The 23,710-nt window shown below is 40.0% G+C and overlaps 2 protein-coding genes across 51 annotated transcripts in view; both read right to left on the bottom strand.

The window, feature by feature from the left end:
- Window positions 1–372: 372 nt before the first annotated feature.
- On the bottom strand, window positions 373–1,130 carry LOC101131767 (uncharacterized). Its single transcript, XM_004031520.5, has one exon. The coding sequence runs from the start codon at window positions 1,128–1,130 to the stop codon at window positions 522–524; it is 609 nt and encodes a 202-aa protein (XP_004031568.1). The 3' UTR covers window positions 373–521.
- A 1,252-nt stretch (window positions 1,131–2,382) lies between these two features.
- Window positions 2,383–23,710, bottom strand: part of MAP4K4 (mitogen-activated protein kinase kinase kinase kinase 4) — a 193,605-nt gene continuing 172,277 nt past the window's right edge. For 17 of the 50 annotated variants that reach the window (XM_063695635.1, XM_055378390.2, XM_063695636.1 and 14 more), the window contains 10 exons: window positions 22,501–22,692; window positions 20,424–20,541; window positions 19,935–20,105; window positions 17,034–17,177; window positions 11,515–11,649; window positions 8,913–9,013; window positions 6,951–7,100; window positions 6,251–6,410; window positions 4,936–5,075; window positions 2,383–2,715 (listed from right to left, as the gene is read on the bottom strand). In XM_063695635.1, coding sequence (XP_063551705.1) covers window positions 2,632–2,715; window positions 4,936–5,075; window positions 6,251–6,410; window positions 6,951–7,100; window positions 8,913–9,013; window positions 11,515–11,649; window positions 17,034–17,177; window positions 19,935–20,105; window positions 20,424–20,541; window positions 22,501–22,692 — 1,395 coding nt within the window. In that variant the 3' untranslated portion in view covers window positions 2,383–2,631. Of the gene's footprint in view, window positions 2,716–4,935; window positions 5,076–6,250; window positions 6,411–6,926; window positions 7,101–8,912; window positions 9,014–11,514; window positions 11,650–17,033; window positions 17,178–19,934; window positions 20,106–20,423; window positions 20,542–22,500; window positions 22,693–23,710 lie in introns of all 50 variants that reach the window. The other 33 variants (XM_063695646.1, XM_055378405.2, XM_063695647.1 and 30 more) reach the window with 3 other exon arrangements.

The raw sequence follows: 23,710 nt of genomic DNA, 5'->3' as shown, positions 1-23,710 counted from the left end.
ATGGATTCAATTCAGTTCACCACAAACACCACCAGAGTGCCCACCGGGTGCCTGGAGCTGCACAAGCAGGGCAAGCACAACTCGGTGTGAGCTCAGACCCCTTTACCACCTATGGGAAAGCCAGCAAGTTCTACGTACTTGGTAATTCCAATGAAACACCATTTGCATTTTTTTTGTATAACATTTGACTTACAGACATGGAGCTTCAAGTCTTTGGATAATGTAAGACCATTATGCCACATCCTTTGTTCTCTGCCTTCTCCCACTTAGCATCAGACATTGAGCATTTCTTCAAAGACATCTGCCCACCTTTTACTGTTCTCCACCTGTGCCTTTCCTTCTTCTCTTGATATGTACATGAGTGTGTTCACTGTGGCATGTTTCATCTTATGAAAAGCCTAAACATGGATATAAATCACAAGCAGGAATTTAATTCTAACTAAAGTCCTGTGGCAATGGAATCCAGCCTACCTCAAATCCCTTTAAAGGTAGGATTAATTTTTCAACCTTCTCTAGGTTAACTACAAACCAGTAGGCGGCTTTGGCCTTCGGCACTGCTCCAAACTCATACAAATGAAACATCCATTTCCATCTTCTTTTACTTCCCCAAAAAGTAAGCTTCTCAGCTTGTCTTTACGGGTATACACAAAACCACCAGCTGCTGTGTCTGCATTCATGAGTGGATGTACTTGTCTTACCAGATGTTTGTAGCTCAAAGGAGGACCTTTTTCAAAAAGACGGAACCAGGAACAGGAAACTGACAAGAGGCCAGAGTGGGTGCCAAGTGGGATGGGAAGCAAACAGGTACAAATGGCTGCTGTGTTTAGGTGGGTGGGGGCAGAGGGAAAATCCCCCATTTTCACAATATACAGGAAAATTAACCACAAAGGAAGAAGAACAAGCCTAAAAAACAGCAAGTTTCTTTTGATGACTGAGGTTAAAGCAGCCACAATGCAGTTATTTCCACTCAGAACTCGACAAGAGGAAAGTAAGATGGCAGGACTGTGACATGGAGTCCTGATCCTTTTCTGAGACGGTAACATCCTTAGGGGAGCTTGAGTGATGACCATGAAGCCATGAAACAAATTCTTTCTCAAGACATTTATTACAAATGTCATGAATATATTCATAAAGTAAAATTGGTTTAAAAAAACAGAGAACAAGAGAGCAAGTGAGAAAACGAGAAAAGCCAGGACTTCGATATTACACCTAAAACACAGAAGATGCCAACTTTATGAATAAGCAGAATTAACTACATTCTTAAAATAGTTTTAGTGCATTGCATTTTTAGAAAAGGGAAACTCCCCCACCCCCAAGAAAAGGTTCCTGCAACACTGAACAATTTGTGTGACTATTCTAATGTAACCACCTGTCTGCTACCAACCCCTCTACATCGAGAACAATGAGATCTTGTGTCATGGGCTGCAGTTGCCCCATCAACCTCTAATGGTGAATCTGGTGAAAACAAAGCATTCTGCTTTCTAAACTTGTAAGTAAACTGCATCAGCCTTAAGGCTATTTCCCATCTTCATGGACAGTTCTTGTGCCTGCTGATTTGTGACAATAAAAGTCAAACTTCAATCTGGTCGTTTTGGTATTAAGATTAAATTAAACATTAATGGTTTCTTCCAAAAACATATAAACTAAATCACCTCTCAATGCATTAAGAACAATGAGGTAGGCAAAAAAAAAATAAACATGTGGTTTGAATTTTTTTCTTTCTTCTGCAAGTGCAGACTGTAGTAAAACTGTTGTTGCACTTCTAGGTTTAAACAAAAATTAAACCTTTAACTGAGGCAGTGCTAATACTGTCACACGACAAAGTTCTGGCCATTATACAAAATGCACACGTTTTCTTTTTCTTTTTTTTTTTTCCTTTTTTTTTTTTTTTAGAACCATCTGCACATGATTTAGGCAACCTGGTACACAGAAAAATGACTGAGTTCTTGGCCAGGACCCCCCACCCCAAATCCAAAGAAACAAAATGGGACCCCTTAACCCACCCCACCCCATCTCCCAAGCCCCACCCACAAAAAGTTATCCTAGTAACTGTGTCTTTCACATTTTATAAATATTAACTTCTTAAACCTGCATCTTCTTCTTTGTCCACATATTGTCACATTACAAAAAAGAAATGTCAATTAAATACACTGTTAATGTTACTATATTAAATCTGCTCTCTGCTTCAGCACTCTGCTCCTTTTACCACCACTTCTCACCTCCTTGTGCCCACTGCCAATAAAACCAATGGCATGTTCATCGTCGCCACTGTCAGACACCCACAAGACAGAGTCATTCAGAGACAAGGAATTCTGGAGCTGGAGGAAAGGTGTTTGCTTTCCAGTATGATGCTCAATCCCAAACACTTATAGCACCTGATGGTAGAATCTGAACAGCACCAGCTGCATTGCAGCCTTGATTTATTTTGGAGTAAGAAAAAAAAAAAAAGAATGGGGATAAACTGGTATATAAGAGGAACAGGAAGGAGGGGAGAGAACCCAACACATGAGGTCTGCACACACAGCTGTCCTGGTTGCCCTCGGTGCAGCTCCGAGCTCCAGTTACAAGGAATTCCAAGTTCTCAGGATCTTGAAGACTCTGGAGGCCAGTAATCCCTGGATCACACTGCTTCTACCAGCTCAGAAGAGAAGTCCTGCCTAAGGTCATGAAATAAACCTGACTGCTGCCACCAGACCGAACAGAGGCAAAGAACACCTGCAAAAGCAAGAAAAGAGAGGGAATGGTTACCATGGTCATGAAGCACTTCCAGCCAGGGAATCTAAGCCACCATCATCCTCAACACTGTCAAGTACGAGAAGCTTAGACTCCCAAAGAGCCTTTTCAAAAGAAACTCTGAGGCCAGGCGCAGTGGCTCACACCTGTAATCCCAGCACTTTGGGAGGCCAGGAGTTCCAGACCAGTCTGGCCAACATCACAAAACCCGTCTCTACCAAAAATACCATGTGGTGGCACACACCTGTAATCCCAGCTACTCAGGAAGCTGAGGCATGAGAATCACTTGAACCCAGGAGGTGGAGGCTGCAGTGAGCCAAGGTCACACCACTGCATTCCAGCCTGGGCAACAGAGCAAGACTCTGTCTCAAAAAAAAAAAAAAAGGCTGGGCACGGTGGCTCACGCCTGTAATCCCAGCACTTTGGGAGGCCGAGGTAGGTGGACCACGAGGTTAGGAGTTCAAGACCAGCCTGGCCAAGACAGTGAAACCGCATCTCTACTAAAAACACAAAAAATTAGCTGGGCATGGTGGTGGGCTCCTGTAATCCCAGCTACTGAGGAGGCTGAGGAAGAGAACTGCTTGAACCCAGGAGGCTCAGGTTGCAGTGAGCCGAGATCACGCCACTGCACTCCATCCTGGGCGACAGAGCAAGACTCCCATCACCAAAACAAACAAACAAACAAAACCAACCCACAAAAACCTCTGGGGCAATTATCAATTTATAATTTGTAAGGAGTGACCATCTGCAGCCAATTTTTATTACAACTCAGGCTTGTTACTACTAACTCCTTACACGTTGGCATACTGTGAGACGACAAAGGAAAAAAATGGATGTTTCTGAAGTTATTTCTTTCCACTTCTACTGTTAACACCTTCTAATAAATAAATGTCTTTAAAAAACACAATGAGCAACAGGGAAGACTCCTTAACAACCTAATTTCTTTTTAAAAATCAACAAAAAATGTATTAATTACTTCATATAACCCATAAATAGAATTTTTGTGCCTTTTATTAATAAATCTTAAAGGACATGACATGCATGATAAAAATATTTAAATGCCTGAAATTCAAAGAATGTTATAGTTGCAGCTATGGTAAACATACTTAGGAAAGTATAAGCCAACAAGCTGACAAAATCCTGGATTAGGTCTGAGCTGTAGAGATTTTCAAGGTCACAGATTTGGGAGATAATCTGTAGGCAAAACTTCACTTGAAACTGAGTTGTAGGGTTGCAGAAGACAGTGGGTAGAGGTGAAGCGATTTTGTGTTTGGGATGTATCGGGCAAGCAGGACCAGCTGCCAAGGACAGATGTGTAGCTTCTTCTTTCTTGCATTAAATGACTAAATGTTTAAATCTGAGAACTGGGCTGACTGCTAGTCTGTCAATGTGACGCACAAGGTGGAAACGTTCTTCAGGGCCAAGTTTCAAAGGTCATGGTGTCTTGCCTTAGGTAGTCAGACATGCCTTTGTCTGACTGGGCAGAAGAAAGAAAGGGTAGGCTTAGTAAAAATCAGTTCCACCGTTGATGCCTTCTCCCTTGGCAAACAGGGATGGGTCAACGTCCCTGGCCATCTATCTGCTCCACTCCAAAGCCGGTTTGAAAGGGACTTCCTGGGAGGAAAGTGCCACAGGAATCGTCCCTGGAGTGATATGGCCAGTTGTGAAAAGCAAAGGGGGTGTTATGCCATGGGGTCTCTGGTGCAGGAGGTATGTTATGTCTGCATAAGATGATTTTTACTGTGAAACATTTCTGACATGCAAACCTAGGAAGCAATTTCACCACTCACAGACTAACAAGGGGCATCTTCTTGACACACATTAGGTCAGAGGAACCTTTTGATGTACCCAAATGACACGGTGGTTCCTTCCACTCACAGAAGAATTCCAGCCAACTAAACTGGCAGCTTTTATCTTCCCTATCTCTAATTATAGCCTAGACTGGTCATCTAATAGAGTTAAAAATACATATACAAAGCAAAACCCAAATATGTTAATTTCTACAGAGAAAAATATCTCTATCCCCTCATAGCAAAAAGCAAAACATTCCCCAATCCTCACAAACATGACTAAAAAGCAACGTTTAAAAAGTTCCTTGATTATTTTTATCAAAACTCCGAGGAAATTAATCATCAAACTCCATGGAAAACAAGCCATCATTAAGATAGAGTAACTAAAAAGAATCCATAAGGGAACTATTACCTTGTCATTGCGTTCACACAAGAATTTTAGTCTTTGAGCCCTTTTGTGCATGAACACACCATCCAAGTGACCAGTTTCCACAGATCGGATCTCTATGGCCTTCTCTCCCCAGCCCATTGTCTGATTGGATCGAATATATGCTTTTGGGGAGGGAAAAATTGCAAACCGTTAAAGATGAGGAAACAGCCGTGAAAAGATGTTGCTTATGTAATAAAAATGTATTTTTATACTTCTAAATCTTTTTAAAATTTAAAATTTAAATGCCTAGCATTTAAAGATTTGTTTTCAAGGAACTCTGCCTTTGTAACCACCTTGTCTATCCTGTGAAGTAGTTACTTGCATCAGTGGTTGATCTATTTCATTTTCCTTAGGCCTTTCACGCCTATCTAGAAAAATTACCCACTCAGTTTAGAGTTTAGTGCACAGATTTTTATCAATCCAGTCATGAGAGACGGCAGGGAAGAGAAATCATGAGTGATCAGAGACAGTGACCTAATTACAATAAAACCAAAATAGTTTTGTAATAGAAACCCATGAAAATGTCAAATATCGGTCTTTATTACTGAATGCAAACTAGAAAACTATGCACAAGGCTGTTTGTAGTTATGGCTCTACCATTCTGTGCAAATAACTTCCCTTTCTGTCTCCGTTTACCAATTCGTTACCAATTCTCTGTCTCTTTACCAATTCTCTGCCTCCCTTTACAAGGTGGTCAACAAAAACATGTCCGATTTTCCTCTGGATGTTTTAAGGATTAAATGAGAGATTATGATAATAGGGGTTTTTTTTGTTTTTTTTTTTTTTTTTTTTTTTGAGACGGAGTCTTGCTTTGTCGCCCAGGCTGGAGTGCAGTGGCGCGATCTCGGCTCACTGCAAGCTCCACCTCCCGGGTTCACGCCATTCTCCTGCCTCAGCCTCCCGAGTAGCTGGGACTACAGGCGCCCACCACCACGCCCAGCTAATTTTTTGTATTTTTAGTAGAGACGGGGTTTCACCGTGTTAGCCAGGATGGTCTCGATCTCCTGACCTCGCGATCCGCCCGCCTCGGCCTCCCAAAGTGCTGGGATTACAGGCGTGAGCCACCGCGCCCGGCCGATAATAGGGTTTTTAAAGTAGAAAATAATTACTTGGATTTTGTTCTGCCTATGACTGTTTCCACGGGCTACAATCTAACTTTCCACCATCTACTGCCAACTACTCTGTTCAATGGTAGCCAAAAGGTCTGAAGGACATACAAAATCAGCATGATAAATAAATGGAGTCTCAGACACGGCTCCACTTTCACAAATGCTGCCTTTCCCCAAGTTCTCCATACCTACTGACGTAGGCATCTCTCCCCACTGTAGAACTACATCCTTGGTGATCCTTCCATATGTGTTTACATAAACCCCCTCATCTTCATAGCACACCAGAAGCTCCATTCCATCTGTATTGGGGAGGATGATGATTGCATGGGGTTTGATGCTACACTGGATCTAGAGAACAGGAACAAAGTACAGGGAAGAACGTCTGTGGTTATTTCCAGCCCTGTGCAAGTGCTCAGTAAGATTCTTAGTGAATGCACTGGTACCATATCTCTGAAGATAAATACAGCAATTAGATGAACATTTTAGAATACTCATGCAGTATATATCCCCAACTCTGCTTTTTCCCAGTAATATACTCTACTGACTCACATCTCCTGAGGCCCATGAAACATTGGATGCTGGGCTCCAATTGAGAACCACTCCCCACCCAGGGATATTCTGGCCTGGCAGCAACTGCCCCAAATCCATCCCATGTTAGTCAAAGCAAGAGCTAAGAGGTTTTCACAAGGGCTCCACAGAGCCAGGAAGGCGGATTTCCACTTGTCTAAGAGCATGGAGCTATTGAAAATTGCATATCATTTAAATACTCACCCCCACACCAAGGGGAAATGAATCCCTGCTTGTGTTAGTTCACTAAGCAGAGTAAAGAAGAAAGTCAAAACAAAATGAAGCCAGTCAACCAACCATAGAGTGTGGGTTCTTTCTTACATGTGTTGGTAGATAAATGTCATAGACTGATCCTGAATCCACATCAACAGCATGGAATCCAGCACAGGATCCATAGATCACTTTCAACCTCTGGCCTTCCTCAACAGTGAGATCCACCAGTAATGGCTTATGTACCAATTCTCCAAATGACTGCAAAGAAGCCATAAGAGAGAAGTGAGAAGATGAAGGAGAACTTTTTTTTTTTTTTTTTTTGAGACGGAGTCTCTCTCTGTCACCCAGGCTGGAGCGCAGTGGCGCCATCTCGGCTCACTGCAAGCTCTGCCTCCCAGGTTCGCACCATTCTCCTGCCTCAGCCTTCTGAGTAGCTGGGACTACAGGTGCCCGCCACCACGCCCAGCTAATTTTTTGTATTTTTAGTAGAGACGAGGTTTCACCATGTTAGCCAGGATGGTCTTGATCTCCTGACCTCGACCTCCCAAAGTGCTGGAATTACAGGCGTGACTCACCACGCCCGGCCAGAGAACTTACTTCTAATAGATCAAACTAGAGAAGACCCAACATACTCAGTTATTCAATTACTGAGCCACACTGGCAACAACCGTAAGGCAACAATACTCTACAAAATTAGCCTTTATTATGTTTTTGCCTGTTAATTAGCATCTAGAAGACACTTCTTCCAGAAGTTATGTTCCAAATCTCCCTTTCCAGATCAAGATTTCTGCTGTCACTTACTGTGCTGTTGGCTCTCTTGATCAGAAAATCATGCAAAGTAAAATAGTGAGGACTTTCCTAAGCATGCTACTCAACTATTCAAATGCACAGTAGAGCGAGAGGAGTTGTAGGAATCACACACTGAAAATTGTATCACTATTATCATACTAGTAGCTATTTGAACTACAAAGGTCTCTAATTTTCTGACTAGACTAAAATGGTGAAAAGGCTGTATGTGCTACAACAGCCTGGATTGTGCTGGTGGTCTCCATTTTTCGCTGACATCACTACCCACAGTTCACGAGACTACGATAATGAAACAGCAGCTTTAAATAAGGTAATACGTATAAAACCAACTAGTATGGTACCTAGTATATAAAGGATATTAAGGCCAGATCTCAGAAGATAATATAACTGTATAACCAATTCTCTTTATTCAGTAACACTTGGATTTACTTTTTAAGCGAATATTATTTTTTAAGCGAATATTGTCACTCCATCTATCCTGCTTCACTGGGAAATCAAGCAGTAAGCAATCCAAAAACACAAATTTTGCAAATAAATGAAACCCCTTCAATAAAATATAAACAAATATTCTAAAAAGCCAATCACCAGGCAATGTGAGGTATATTTGTAAATTTCATGAGTATTTTTGTGAACTCACAAATGAAAACAGTCCTAATTTTAAGACTAAGTACTCAATCATTTACTTTCCTAAAACTGTATACATGCAAAATGGCAAAAACATCTTAATTTATACATTAGTTCAGATGTTATAGCTGAGTTTTTTACTGAAACAAAAATGGAATCATATGAAATATTTTAACTTTTTTCACTTAGTATATAATAATGTTGTCATTAGAACTTCTGTAATTTAATTTTTAATTAGTATTTTATGAACAGATATATCTTAAAACTGCCCGTTAGACACAGTTTTGTTATCAAAAACACATCTAAATCTTTACACGCATCCATGACTCAGGTGAAGGTCACCTTTTTAACTGAAGGGTGGAAGTACTGTTCTCTTTTCCTCTGTGAACACATTGCCACATCAATTAAAGTGTCTACCCAACATTTATCTCTTTCTCCTTCTCACTGCGGGCTTAGAAAGCAGCTTAACTAAGCTTATTACGTTACATTAGAAATGGTTTATGATAAAGTTATATGCTATATTAGCACACAGCTTTTATATTAGCAATTTTAACATTCAGACTTTTTAAACATATTCCCTGACTCTTGGTTGCAGCTTGAATGGCCAATACTACTTTTAAATTCACTTGATGTTGTTACCTTAAAGGCCATAAATTTGTGATATGGCTTTGGTGCCCACGCATAGACTTCCACAGAACTCTTCAAAGCAATCACCAGAAATTTGATTCTTTCATATTTTACTGAAAAGCAGCAAAACGCAAGAGAAGCACAGGTCAGTATCAACATAGCCCTCTAAACTGTTTTAGTTGTCTTCTGCAAACTTTATAAATATGCCTTCTATTCATTTATCCAAACAAGCAGGGGAAAAATTCAGAGAGCTCACACCTCACAGTTTTTCCTTTTCCAGCTCTTTAATGTATTTTGACCATCAATGAGTACTTTCGCTAATGATCCTAATCTTCTTATAATAGATTCCAAGATATTTTAAAATCAAGGACAATGCCAGGTATACCACCCTAAAGTCTTCAAGGGCTTAGTATTACTCCAAATGAGTAACGACATGATTAATCAGCCAAGAGACTCCTGAAACACACAGAGACCAAGGTCCTCCTTACAACTTTCCCTAGTCCTGCATGCGGCTCACACAGACTGAGGAAGAAAAAAAGGCTTATACTAAAATATTCATGAGTCCTGAATTCTACCAACAGAAGTATCTGTGAACAAGTCCAGGTATCACTAAGACCATTTCCTGATCTACAGAAGTAGTAAAACTGCCTCCTTCCCATAGCTATTTTGGTGCCCTTACTGCCAGGCAACTCTGCCAAAACAGGTACTCCCAGGGGTCCTTGAGTACCTGTGACTTACTAATGCAGATCCATGATTTCTTTACAAGCTAACATCACACCGCTACTTGATTCCTTCTTTGTGCATGAGCAGGAACTTGTTAACTGATAACTCCCCCTGTTAAACTCTATATATTACCACTGTTTAAACAAATCAATAAACGAACATTAAGACACAAAGGTTTATAACGGTCTGATAAAACCAGTACTGTTTCATAGACTTCTGCGATGACAGAAATTCTCCATATCTGTATTGCTAATATGATAACCACCACACACATGGGGCTATTGCACACTTAGAATGTACTAGTGACATTGAGGAGCTAAATTTTAAGGTTTCCTTAATTTTTATTAATTTAATATACATTTAAATAGCTTCCTATTCTTGGTGGCAACCATAATGACAACGAATGAATGATATTACCCACACTTATCTCCTGAAAATACTTGTGATTCATTCTGTATGAGTGACAGGCCTGAAGGCCTACTGTTTTGTTCTGGGGAAAAGCCCAACAGACTTTTAACCCGTCTGCCTCTTGCTCCCCCTGCAGGATAATCTATTCATGTACATTTCATCTGTTATGAGCTGTTTCATTACATTTAGCCTTAGATGATTTTAGTTATACCTCAACACATAAAAATACTTCACATAAACACAGAAAACCCTAATCCTAAAATCTATCCTAGGCAGATAGTTCTACTTTCCCATATCATTAGAACTGTTGGAGATACTGAGGCAGCTCCCACAATCACCATTAACCCATGAGCTGAGGGGTGCAGACAAACTACACCAACAAGACAATGCCAAGCATGACAACATCCCTCGGAACAGAGGAACTGCTGATGTATATATTTTCATAAACATAGAAAAAAGAAAACACGCAAGCAGAAACAAACATTCAATAGGCCCATAACATTAATCAGTTTTAGGTATATAGAAAAACTTCCTGTTTAAATTCTGTTAGACTATAACATCTTTCCTATAAAACTTTAATTTGGCTAAGGTCCATTATTTCTCCCATATGTCTAACATTAGTGACAGTATTTTGGTTTTTTCATGTTAAAAAAAAAATTGTTTTGATTAGCTGGGCGTGGTGGCAGGTGCCTGTAATCCCAACTATTCAGGAGGCTGAGGCAGGAGAATCGCTTGAACCCGGGAGGTGGAGGTTGCAGTGAGCTGAGATCGCACCATTGCGCTCCAGCCTGGGCAGCAAGAGCAAAACTCCATCTCAAAAAAAAAAAAAGAAAGAGTTTTGGTTTTGTTCCTGTGAGATTTTACTTCATGAGAATCACTGCTTCATGCCAAGGAGAAAAAACAATACAATTGCCATAAAACACTGACTGGCCAGCTGGGCTCACTTACTAGTGAGGAGCATAGTAGCTGTGCACAGGCACTTAATTCAAAATGGGAGGCCATAAGCCCTTGAGTCAAACTTTCAAACACTCTTATCAGTGCCTGCCAAGGACCTCCAGACCTCTAAGTGGAGAATAAGCCTGGCATGTAAAAAAGGACTCAAGTCAGCTGGCTTCCACTGACAAGATTTCCTTAAAGAGGTTACTGTGAACCACATCTTACAGAGAAGAATGTGGACTGTCATAGAGAAGGAGTGGAAAGACTCTCACAAGATGCACAGCGTGGGGGAGACTGAGGGGGGAGTGAGTTGCAGGGACGAACCGAACTCTGTTATGCATATAGGTGCACAGAGGGAGTAAGACAATGTCTAGATGAGACTCCAAGATTAGAATGTGCCTTGGAAACAGAACACCAGAAATGATCCACGTGTTTCAGAAACAAGTTTATTATTACAAACTTCAAAAAACCTGTGAAAATTTAAAGTTTAAAATTCAAACTCTAATCAAACTCTGGAAAAACAAAATATGACACTTCTAGAACTTACCAACTTTATAATGTACACATCCTTCCAAATCCCCTACGGTTGTCCATCCCTGCTTCTTCTCAACTTCTGGATCATTGTGAAGTATTTTATTTCTTAACCAGGACAAATAGTAGACACGTAACTTATCCTTTTTGCCTAGCAAAATAAATATAAATATTTTACATGCATATTCAGAAGTAGGTCTCATCATTAATAACAATAGTAACCAAAAGAAATCAATCACTTAAGGCCAGCACTTAAACCTAGTGAAAGGCAAGTCACAAGTTGGAGATGTGTACCACAGAAACAGCTGACAAGGGAGTCATAATCCAGAATATGTAAAGAACTCCTATAAATCAAATAGAACAGGAGATAATAGAAAAACTGGACGTGCCACTATAACTGGAACTTTGCAAAAGAAGTGATCTCACAGACACACAAAAAGATGCTCATTCTCAACAGTAATAACGTGTGCTAAAACAGTAATAAGATGATTTCATACACCTATCAGTATGTCTAGAATTCAAAAGACTGACAATATCAAAGGTAGGCAAGATGTGGAACAACTAGAAACTTCAGAAACTAGTGTTGTAAACTGTTAGAACTGTTTTTGTAAGTTTGGCACTATCTATTAAAGTAGGATATGTGCATATTTTACATATGGTCTGGTAATCTCTCTCCTAATATAAATGTATATGTATGCCCCCAAGTACAACAACAGGAATGTTCATAGCAGCATGGTTCCTAATAGCTCCAAACAGGAAACAATAATGTCTGAATGGATAGTAAAATGAGTAAATACATTGTGGTGTAGTCATCTAAAGGAACAAAGAGACTTCAGCTACAAGCAACAACAACAAAAATGATGGTGGGCAACGTCAGCCACACACATCAACAAGCTAAGAAGAAGAATCATATGATCATATCAACAGATGCAGAAAAACATTTGACAAAACCTAATACCTACTTATAATAAAAACTTTCAGGGAAATAGGAATAGAGTGGGAACTGCCTCAATTTGACAAGAAACATCTACCACAAAACCTTACAGCTAACGTCATACATAATGGCAAGAAACTAGATGCTTTCCTCATAAGATAGAGAACAAGGGAAGGATTTCCCTTCTCATAACTCCTAGTAAATGTTATATTGGGTGTCCTAGCTAATGCAATTAGACAAAAAAGGGAAATAAAAGGTACAAGGACTGGGGAGGAAGAAATAAAACTGTCTTTCTTCACAGAAGACATGACTGTCTAGGTAGAAAATCCTGAAGAATCAACCAAAAAAAATCCAAAACCAACCAACCAACCAAAAACCCTGCTGCAACTAATAAGCGATTATAGCAAGAATTATAGCAAGGTTGCAGGATACAAGCCTAATAAAATAAAACAGTGAGTCACTTTCCTGTATTTCCTGTATACCAGCAACAAATCATTAGATTTTGAAATTAAGACTACAACACCATTTATATTAGTACTTAAAAAAACAAAATGGGTATAATAAATCTAATAAAATTAGCCCTTTGCTAGTTTTACTTAAGGAAAACTACAAATTCTGATGAAATCAAAGAAGAACTAAATAAACGGAGAGAGATTTCCATGTTAATGGACAGAACAGTCAATTGTCAAGACATCAGTATTTTCCAACTTGATCCACAGAGTCAATGCAATTCCAATCAAAATCCCAAGTTATTTTGTACATATCAGTAAGCTGACTCTAGAGGCAAAAGACCCAACACAGTCCACATAACATTAAAAAAGAACAAAGTTGAAAGACTGACAGTACCTGACTTCAAGATTTACTATAAATCTACAGTAATCAAAACAGTGTGGTTATTAGCACAAAAAGAGACAAATAGATAAATGAGAAAAAATAGAGCCCAGAAATAGAACTATACACCAGGCGCGGTGGCTCACGCCTGTAATCCCAGTACTTTATGGGGTAGAGATGGGCGGATCACGAGGTCAGGAGCTTGAGACCAGCCTGACCAACACGGTGAAACCCTGTCTTCACTAAAAATAGAAAAATCAGCCAGGCGTGGTGGCACATGCCTATAATCCCAGCTACTCGGGAGGCTGAGGCAGGAGAATTGCTTGAACCCGGAAGGCAGAGGTTGTAGTGAGCTGAGATCTCACCACTGCACTCCAGCCTGGATGACAGATTGAGACTCCGTGTCAAAAAAAAAAAAAATAGAACTATACAAATATAGCAGTAATCTACAAAGGAGCACAAGCAATTCAATGGCAAAAGGTTAGTCTTTTTAATGAATGCTGCTGCAACAACTAGATATCCATAGGCAAAAGAAAATACATCTACACAAACTTTGAAACTTTCACAAAAATCAATTCAAAATGGATTGTGGACCTAAATGTGAAACACAAAGCTGTAAAGCAGATTCTAGAAGGTAACAGAAGAAAATCCAAGTGACTCTGGATTCGGCAATGACTTTTTAGATACAATACCAGAAGCACAATTCATGAAAGAAAAAACTAGTAAGTTGGACTTCACTAAAATAAAAACTTCTCTTCTGCAAAAGACATCATTCCACAGCATGAACAAACAAGCCACAAACTGGCAGAAAATATCCGCAAAACACATACCTGATCAGAAACTTAGATCCAAAATACACGAAGAACTCTTAAAACTCAACAATAAGCAAGCAACAATCCAATTACAAAATGGATTAAAGATAGAAGAAATACTTCACCAGAAGATATACAAACATAAGAAAAGATGTACCATACATCATTAGGAAATTGCAAATTAAAATGAGATACACCTATTAATTCCTACACCCCTTCAGAATGGCTAAACTGCAAAATACTGAAAAACCGTTTAGAAAAAGTCTACTTAAAAAAAAAAAAAAGCAGCAGCTGACACTAGAACACATACTGTTTTACCATTATATAAAATCAGTTCAATGAAGGCAAAATCAACCTAACATGTTCAAAGCCTGGACAGTGCTTGCCTCTGGGGGCAGTCCCAGGGTGGCTTCACAGGGCAGTTTTGGGGTGCTGGCAATGTTCCATGTCTTCACCAGGGTGGGGCTATCTGGATGGATTCTGCATGTGACAGCTCATTGAGCTGTATGCTTATCTGTACTTTCTGTGTATATCATACTTCAGTATAATCCTTTTAACTTTTGGGGAATTGTTTGCAGGAAAATATTCAATATATGTTAAGAGAAGAAAAAGACCACACAGTTTTATATATAATGCTTTGTTTCCATCTTGTGAGATATATTTACAGAGAAAAGGAGAGGGAAATATAAAATGTTAACAAGAGTTATCTCTGAGATGGGGGTGACATTTTGTTTTATTCTTCCTAAGTTTCTTCTATTTTTGAAGCTTCCTACAATTGACATGTACTACATTTATGATTGTGAAAACCACTGAAAGTTAATAAGGAAGGAAAAAAAACCAGAAAAGTAGACCAAAAAATGATTACTGGTATCAGCTGATTATAATTATTAATTTTTTTTTTTTTTTTTTTGGAGACAGGCTCTCACTCTGTCACCCAGGCTGGAGTGCAGTGGTGCTATCACAGCTCACTGCAGCCTCGACATCCCAGGCAAAAGCAATCCTCCTGCCTTGGCCTCTCAAATTGCTGGGATTACAGGCATACGCCACCGCACCTGGTCTCAGCTGAGTATTGATCCCCATGAACTGTCTTGTTTCACTGGATCACTAAATGCAGATTTGTTTTCTCCAACTTAAAAAACTACCACCCATCAGCACTCTAGTTTTAAATGGCTGTTTCCTCATTTAAGTATAAATAGTGAAATTTTTGCATTTCAAGAAACTCCTTAACAACCAAAAGCATATATTAGAAGTAAAATAACTTCAAGCAAATATGTTACATAACAAGCTTGTACTAACAAGCAGATAATTAAATAAAAATCACTGGTGGTATCATAAGTGATTATAATATCATAAATGACTGTAAGTAGTGGTATATAAGACTCATTTAAAGTCTTATAATTTTGCATGCCATCTGACCAAGGAATAACACTAATTATTAGGAAATTATGATCTATGCAACATGGTATGCGCCTGAAGGTTAAGTAAGCTACAAGGATATCTGTGAAAAATGTTCACATGAGAGAAAAAAGGGAATATACCTAAAGGGCAGCAAGAGAAGATAAGTAAATACATTTTAATACATCTATGCAAGGAAACATCCTCTAGCCATATAAAATGGAGGCCATGGAAGGATGTTCAATGGCATGGAGAAAGCAGACTACGTGTTTTGGACAATCAGGCCTGGATGGGATACACCCTAACTTCAGGAAAGAGGCTGCCATGGACAGGTAGATGTGGGAGGAACAGGGATGCTGACTGTATGTACAACAGTGTACTGCAACAACTGTTCAAACTGGCTAGTTATAGTTAGTACTTGGGTGCCATTATCCTATGTTTGAAATATTGTATAACCATTTTTATGCAGATTTTTTCCCTTAAGTATACAGTGAGTGTGGTGTATGCTTAAAAAACTGGAATTTAAAAACTTATAAAAGTTAAAAGATATGATCTCTGGATGATTTTACTTTTTATTTCTTGTAGTTGTTCTCCTGTACTAGTTTATATTACACAATTTATACTAAGAAAAATGCTCTTCTTAAAAAGAGACATAATTGGCCGGGCGCGGTGGCTCATGCCTATAATCCCAGCACTCTGGGAGGCCAAGGTGGGCGGATCATGAGGTTGGGAGATCAAGACCATCCTGGCTAACATGGTGAAACCCTGTCTCTACTAAAAATACAAAAAATCAGCCGGGCATGGTGGGAAGTGCCTGTAGTCCCAGCTACTCGGGAGGCTGAGGCAGGAGAATGGTGTGAACCTGGGAGACGGAGCTTGCAATGAGCGGAGATTGTGCCACTGCACTCCAGCCTGGGTGACAGAGTGAGACTCCGTCTCAAAAAATAAATAAATAAATAAATAAGTAAAAAAGAGACATAATTGTGTTAATTCACATAATAAAAACCATAATACAATACTTTTACAATAATGGCAAAGAATACTTCCTTTTGCAAGTACAAAAATTAGCTGGGCGTGGTGGCACTTGCCTGTAGTCCTAGCTACTTGGGAGGCTGAGGCAGGAGAATTGCTTCAACCTGGGAGGCGGAGCTTGCACTGAGCCAAGATCGCGCCACCGCACTCCAGCCTGGCGACACAGCAAGACTCCGTCTCAAAAAAAAAAAAAAAAAAAATGTCTGGTGGAAAGGAGTGGACACAGACCTACACATTGGACAAGGCAAATGAAATCTAACAAGCAACTGGGCAGAGAGGGCAGTGAGAGATGCCAGTGAGAAAGAACACATTCATACGCTTCTCAAGACTGCTTTCGGAGGAGCCAGAGATCAAATGGGCGTATGTGTCACCTCTGAATACGTCTTCAGCTCACATTATTGTCAAGTCTCAATGTGGTTGTACCTTATTTAGCCAGTACATCAGCGAATGAGCTAACTGAAGTTTAGTGTGTAAAGCTACAATATTGTTAAGATGGTGTCACATATTCTGGTTTACAAAACAAACACTCACCAGATATTGTCACCAAGACATTCAAGCCCTCAAGTACGTCCATTTGTTGAAATCGTCTTCGGTTGATCAGAGGATAGACCTTCCCTTGGCCACTTCTGTCCAGCAGCATCAGGCCACTCTCTGTACCCACTAGCAAATTCACTCCTGTTTCAGGGACACAGAAAGGCCTCAATTTTATGCTGTGCTTGGCAAATCCCCAGGTTGTATAGAAAGCATAACATCATCTATTTGGAAAAAAGTGCAGCTTCCTTAATTCACCCAGAAGAAGAAATCCTTAAAATAGTCAAACGTTAAACAGTTAAAGTAACCAATCCTGCAATACATCACCATGTAGCAATGATGCTGACATATTTAAACATAAGAAAGGATAAGGGAAAGAACAAGAAACCCTCATCCCATCAATTTATTCCTTAATAATCCATTAGTTTCTAGTTCTTCCTCAGTTCCTCAAGAACGTTATATGCTGATTATTTCCTATCTTTACAGACTCTATGTCTAATTAGCCACATCACACATTTGAACAAACCTTCATCTGATACCATGATCTCTTTGTGCTTCCTCATCTTTCATTGGCAAATCTCTGGAATGGGCCATATAAATGCAGCCCTCAAATCCTTAACAGCTTATGATTCAACTTCCATCACTCACATTTAAGCTTTTCTTAAAGATCACTTTCCACCATCATCAAGAAACAACTGTAGTCAGTTCTCTTGTCCTTCCATTTCTTAGGACTATCAAAATATTGTGATTTGATATTTGACTCCCCCTACTTCTCTAACCTTGTACTGTCACAGTCTCCACACTCTTCTGCTGCCTCCTTATTTCCACACCTGCCCTCTGCTTCCTCAGTAGAGACATTGCCACTGCTGTCCATCTGGTGACACCCACCCACCTGTGCATGAGTGTGCCTCAGAACCAGTAATTCCTAATTCCACGCTGCTACTTTGCCTCCTGCTTTCCACCCACTGCAGATCTCTACTGAAACTAGCCTCGTGACTTGGCCGTTTCTATCAACAGCTCCCAAGCTGCTCTGCAAAACTAGCTAAAACTGGCCACTAGAGCCAGAGAAAACCTCTTCTTTGTCCCTCCTTTCCCTTTCCTCTGCTCTCACAATTGTTCAGCCTTTGGCAACCTTTTAAGTGACGGATAGAGACCTTAATTAAGGTTGTTAAAGGAGCTTCTCTCCACTTTCTCATGATGTACATCCAATCAATCCTAATCTTGCTAAAATACTCAAGTCATGACTATCTTCAAAAACTACACATTCCATGTAGAAATTGTTCCAAAAGCCTTGGACTGGCATCTAAGACTGCCTGCCCCTTGGCCAAAGCACTTCTCCCTCTTGATCATTCATGTATTTCCCCAAATGCTCTTGTTCCTTGACCTAGAACCTTCACTGTCAGAATCACCTTTGTAACATGTAGCACAGATGACCCTACATTCACATTCCTAGGGAATTGGGCACATATCTGTGTGTACTGATTTCCTCAGTCATAAACTCACCAAGACAAGGAATAAAGTATTTGTGTAGAGGGAGTGAGGCGGAAGAATATCATGGCACATACATGTATGCCCACACCCACCCACACCCTATTTCCAGATAATTTGAAATAAATAATTGTGACGGCATTGAGAGAACAACCCTCCTACAGCCCTCTCTCTGTTCGTGCCTGGTCCTTACAGAGCTGATTGAGTTGGGATTATCCCAACATTTGGAGGACAGTATCTACCCAAGCAATGCTTGTGGGCATAGTGACTTAACGCTTAGAGATTAAAAAAAAAAAAAATGCTGTACAACTAAAAAGATTATCAGTATAAGAAAAATATTTAAATATGTAATATGTGATTCATTTTCATATAATTTTATTCTTGAGGTTGGCCATTCTGCCCTGACTATATCCTTGTCAAGGTGGAACTTATTTGAATATTATGCTTATGTTTTCCCTGCATATATCTAGGCAAGTTGATCTAAAACAGCTTAGAAATTATTGGTAGAAAAGACAGATATTTATTGATAGAACTGCTGCCAGACAGATACCATTTCAAAGGTTCTATTTTACACAATATTTTGATATTTTCCTGGTCAATCTTCAGTATCAAGTAGATTTTTTTAAACTCCTATGTCAAGAATCTGGTAATAACTACACAAAATATGGGCCTTGTGAAGAAATCCTATTATGTGTGTTTCTAAAAACTAACATATAAACATCAACCTCAAGATTTTACAGTGAGAAAGAATGAGGGAATAACAAGATAAAGCTGAAGACTCTTTTCAAAACACAAAAGCTGCAGGTATTGTGGCACTTACACTCTATCTTCTACTTCTCCATGATATATTTCCAAGTTGTATAATTGTATAGTTGTATAATTTTATAAAGTACTGAATGCTAATAGTCAAAAGAATAGTCACTGTAAAGTACTTGGAAATTACGAGCATGAAAAATGAAAAACACTGGGTTGCATGTTGCAGTAAGTTTTTATAAATATACTTCTCCAACATTTCCACTGCTAGATATGATTGAATTTTATAGTGAGAACAGTCAACCTCAGGGTTCAGGGGTACAATGTACACTATTGAGTATAATGGGCTGATGGTTACACTAAAAACCCAGACTTCACCACTATACAATATATCCATGTAACAAAACTACTACAAAAATTTGTTTAATAAAAATAAAATGGAGATTAATCATGCCAATATTTGACAGTTAAAATGAGTGCAATCATATACATGTGCCACACCAGTCTGCTAATATACCACTCTGCATATAACAGGAGATGGGCATCACAGAAGTCTTCCATCCTGTCTATCCACAAACTATTCAATGCAGTACTTCTCTAGAAGACCAGCCACCGCTCAGAACAAAAATGAAAGTGTTGGAGTAGTGGCTAGACACCTACCCCATAAGGCAGCACACAGAATCTCAGAGTTAAACCTCTTCTTGTATTTACGAATCTCCGGGGTGTCACTCTGTGGCCTAGTGTTGGTAGGATTCACATTGACCACTGAGCCTTTCCGGGTAGGATCTTGCCTTATGGCTTCTGGTCTCATCCCATCACAGGAAAATCCCACTGAAACACAATATATTTGAAATTATTTTCTGTACACACACACACTATGCCTGCCTCCCTTCCCCAGTATACCTCAAGTAAATATTCATGTGGTATAACCAACATTTTGTCAAAGAGAAGAAATCTGTAAGCAATGTATATGGAAAAAGGAAATGGACTCTGCATCTCATTGCAAATAAGGCAATACAACTGGGATGGGAAGTTTCTGTACCCGAGGTCTGTGCCTGTGAACAACCAGCTACACCTAAGCCACCCAAAAGAGCAACTCAAAGATAAAGTCCCACTTGTCAGCTGCTTTATTGTTGCTACTGTACTTACCCACAGAAGTCACTGTTGTTCCGCTAGATGGAGAAATCTGTAGTAATCTGGGGTCTATAAAAGGTGTAAAGGAGGAGGAAGATTTGTGTTTCTGGAGTGTGCTACTAGCGGACTGAGTCTGCAATGTAAATTTCAATGTTATTAATACAACTGGCATTTTAAAAATGAACATTAAAAATACACATTTCAATTCACTTCTATATTGCACTATTTCCCAATACTTTGCTCTATTTGCCTTGCATCATTCCCCCAAAAAATGCTCTGCGGAGAGCTTCCACGTGGCATAGCACCCCTCAGGGCAGCTTTACCTGGAACCACTGCAGGAGCCATATCTCTACCACAGACATTGCTCACTTACAAAGCGGTGCTGCAAGCTACCAATGAAATCTAGACTTTATGTGCCTAGCTTTAGAAAAAAATTAAGTAAATACTTATAATGAAACTCCTAAAGGAGCTCTGAAATGTCTTGATCTCAATTCACCAACTTCTGAATTTATTCTCCTACCCAAGAGTCCAAATAATCTATGCTGTAATATTGGCAATTGTTAATAATTGTAGTTATTTTAAATTGAGCCTCTTGCCAGAAAGCTACAGAAGCTTTGGCTACTGTTGTTTTAGGTGCATCACCATTAAACCCATACCAAATGAGGACTCATTAGTGAAAGGTGCAAATGACAAAAGAAGGCATATCTTTTTGATCTTTTAGGAGCACTAGTGTTTTGGTTAATAATGTAACTTAAGACAAAAAAACACAAAGAAAGTGAAACAAATTGTTAAGTGGAAATGTAATGACAATTAAAAACAAAACAAACAGAAAAATAAATTTGCCAGTTTAGTGAGTTAAGGGTTATAGTAAAATACTGCACATTAGAGCGAAATGGAGCAAAGTTTAAAATATAAATATAAGGAAGAATGTGAGTGTAGGTGGGATATATACCTCAGGAGAAAAAAGGAACATGTCTGATCAAGTGCTTTTGTCCTGTACCATTGGACCCCCTCCATGGACACCTGAGGGTCACCATGTCCTAGAGCCCATGCCCTCCCCTAAGCTTCCCACCTGAACATCTGTCCCCTGGCAGCTTCCCTCCCTGTCCCATGAGTCAGGAGCCAGTCTAGCCGATGCCAAGCCTGTCTAGGAAGCAGTTGACTTGCCCCTGCTCCTCCGGAGGAGAGGATTTTTCTGATTCTTTCTAACCTCCCTCAACTGGTAGATAAAGACACTTAAACCAAATCTTCTGTGGAATCAAATCACTTGTTTAATTCAATACGGGTGCTCAAGTGGGCTACGTCACTACACCTGGAGTATAACCCTGTTCAAAGAGCAAAGAATCACCCAGACTGAGCTAACACCCAGACCGAGCACCACAACCAAGCCTTCAAAGGAGCACACAGATTTCCCACACAAAATTTTAAATTAAAAACAAGCTCAAACCTTTGTCCTTCTTGCTTAACATCCTAATTTTTTCTAGGTTTCCCAAAAATAATTTGGCTTCTAAACCTCTGAGTGATTGTAAATTTCAAAGAACAAACTCCTTAACAGGGTTGGTGAAAACAAGTAAGAGTAATCAACCAACAACCCACCCCCCAAACAAGAAAAAAAAAAAATCAGTTCTGTTTGAAAGAGATTCCTGTACAGGATAATAAGTTTGTCCAGATAAGGCCAAGCCTGCTGAACCGAATCTTCCTATATTTTATTTATTGGATAAAAAGAATGAAAAAGGCAGATTCCACAAATGACTATAAGAATTTCATGCCAAATATATAATACCGGTCTGAGGACAGAGCAATCATTTTATTTAGATTTTTAAAAAATAAACTAGATAAAGCCATGCAACTATACTTATCTACAGAACAGTAAACAGTGAGCTGGCAAGTTTGGGGGAGCTGATCTAGGGTTAAGGGGTTTATATGCAGATCTGAAACATGTTACTTGGGGTTGGGGAGAAGGGTAGGTGACAGAGAAAGCAGGGTGGGAAGGGAAGGGGTGAGGGTGTTGGAAAGGTCTCCTTTGCAAACTAACTCCTAGGCAGTGCTGGTCTAACCCCAGGAAAGCAGCCAGCTGTGGTGCGAGACATACCTCATTAGCAGTGAGCTTGTCCTGGGGTGTCTGTGGGGACATGGTGGGTGTCGGCTGGCTGGAGGATGGGGAGGAGGAGGTGGAGGAAGTGGAGGAGGAATGGCTTTGCTGTAAGAGATCTGGCAAGAGGTGAATGCGACCGGCAAAGCCATTGCTCTCATGATGGCTGGCACGCTTTTGGTCAACTGTACTCTGTAGAAAAAACAGGCACACTTGTCTCGCTCAAGCGCTGCTGAAATTGCCTATGGCCCTATTGATAACTGCTTTAAAGTGCTGTGTGACTTATAAACTCTGCTAAATTACCAAGGAAAAACCAAAGAAATTAGCCTGAACTGCTCACACTTCCTCACCAAATGCCTAACTTGTGCCAACAGAATTCAAAGTACCTAATCTGGTGGCTGCACGACTCGAGCAGTGAGTGTTTAATCTGGTTTATCTGTTGCGCTAGCTTCTGTTACCAAAACCAGTATCCTTTTTTTTTCTTTTTAAATCTTTCTTTGCAAAGCTCCAGAAAGTACCTGTGGATTCTCTGAATCCTGGTCTTTTCCACGTTCTTCCTACTTTCCATCCGAATGCATTGCCATAGCATGAAACATACTTAGGGCAAAGTCCAAAATACTAAATAGGTGCCCTGTTCTATTTAAATGAGAAGCGTATCACTTTAATTAAGTCTAAGCTAAGAAATGAACAGACAGTTATAAAGCTTAGTGACCCAAACTGAGCATATCTGGGTGGCACACATTTAATTACTCAACAAGTGAGAAAACTAACATTTTGGAACATAGAAGAGAAACCTCCTGAACCCTTCTGCTCTCCGAGTCTCTGGGCCTGTGATGAGGCTCATCCTGCCTGCCTCACCCGCTCCCACTGTGGCACTGCAGACACTCAGAGCCCAGCGTGCTCTGCAGAGCCATGGTGGCTGCTCTGCCAGACTCCAGACCTGCTTCCTCACTCTGCGAGCCTGTTTAAGGACTCCCTGTGGCTTCTCTCCCACTCAGACACAGACTGTGAGACTCAGCGCGGTGCTTGAATGAGGGCTGCCGCAGACATGCAGAGGAGCAGCGATGTGGGGTGGAGACTACTCGCTACCTTCTGGGCATGCAGTACACACCTGCCTCCCTAGCCCCCGACACTCGACACTTGACCCTCTGGGACTGTTAACATGAAAACAGATGATGATGGAGAAACAGCATGAGTGAGTGAATGAGCA

This window comes from Gorilla gorilla, chromosome 12 (genome assembly GCF_029281585.2).
Source record: "Gorilla gorilla gorilla isolate KB3781 chromosome 12, NHGRI_mGorGor1-v2.1_pri, whole genome shotgun sequence".
Taxonomy (NCBI): domain Eukaryota; kingdom Metazoa; phylum Chordata; class Mammalia; order Primates; family Hominidae; genus Gorilla; species Gorilla gorilla.
The sequence above is the reverse complement of the archived record's forward strand: the minus strand, read 5'-3'. Positions and strand labels throughout refer to the sequence as shown.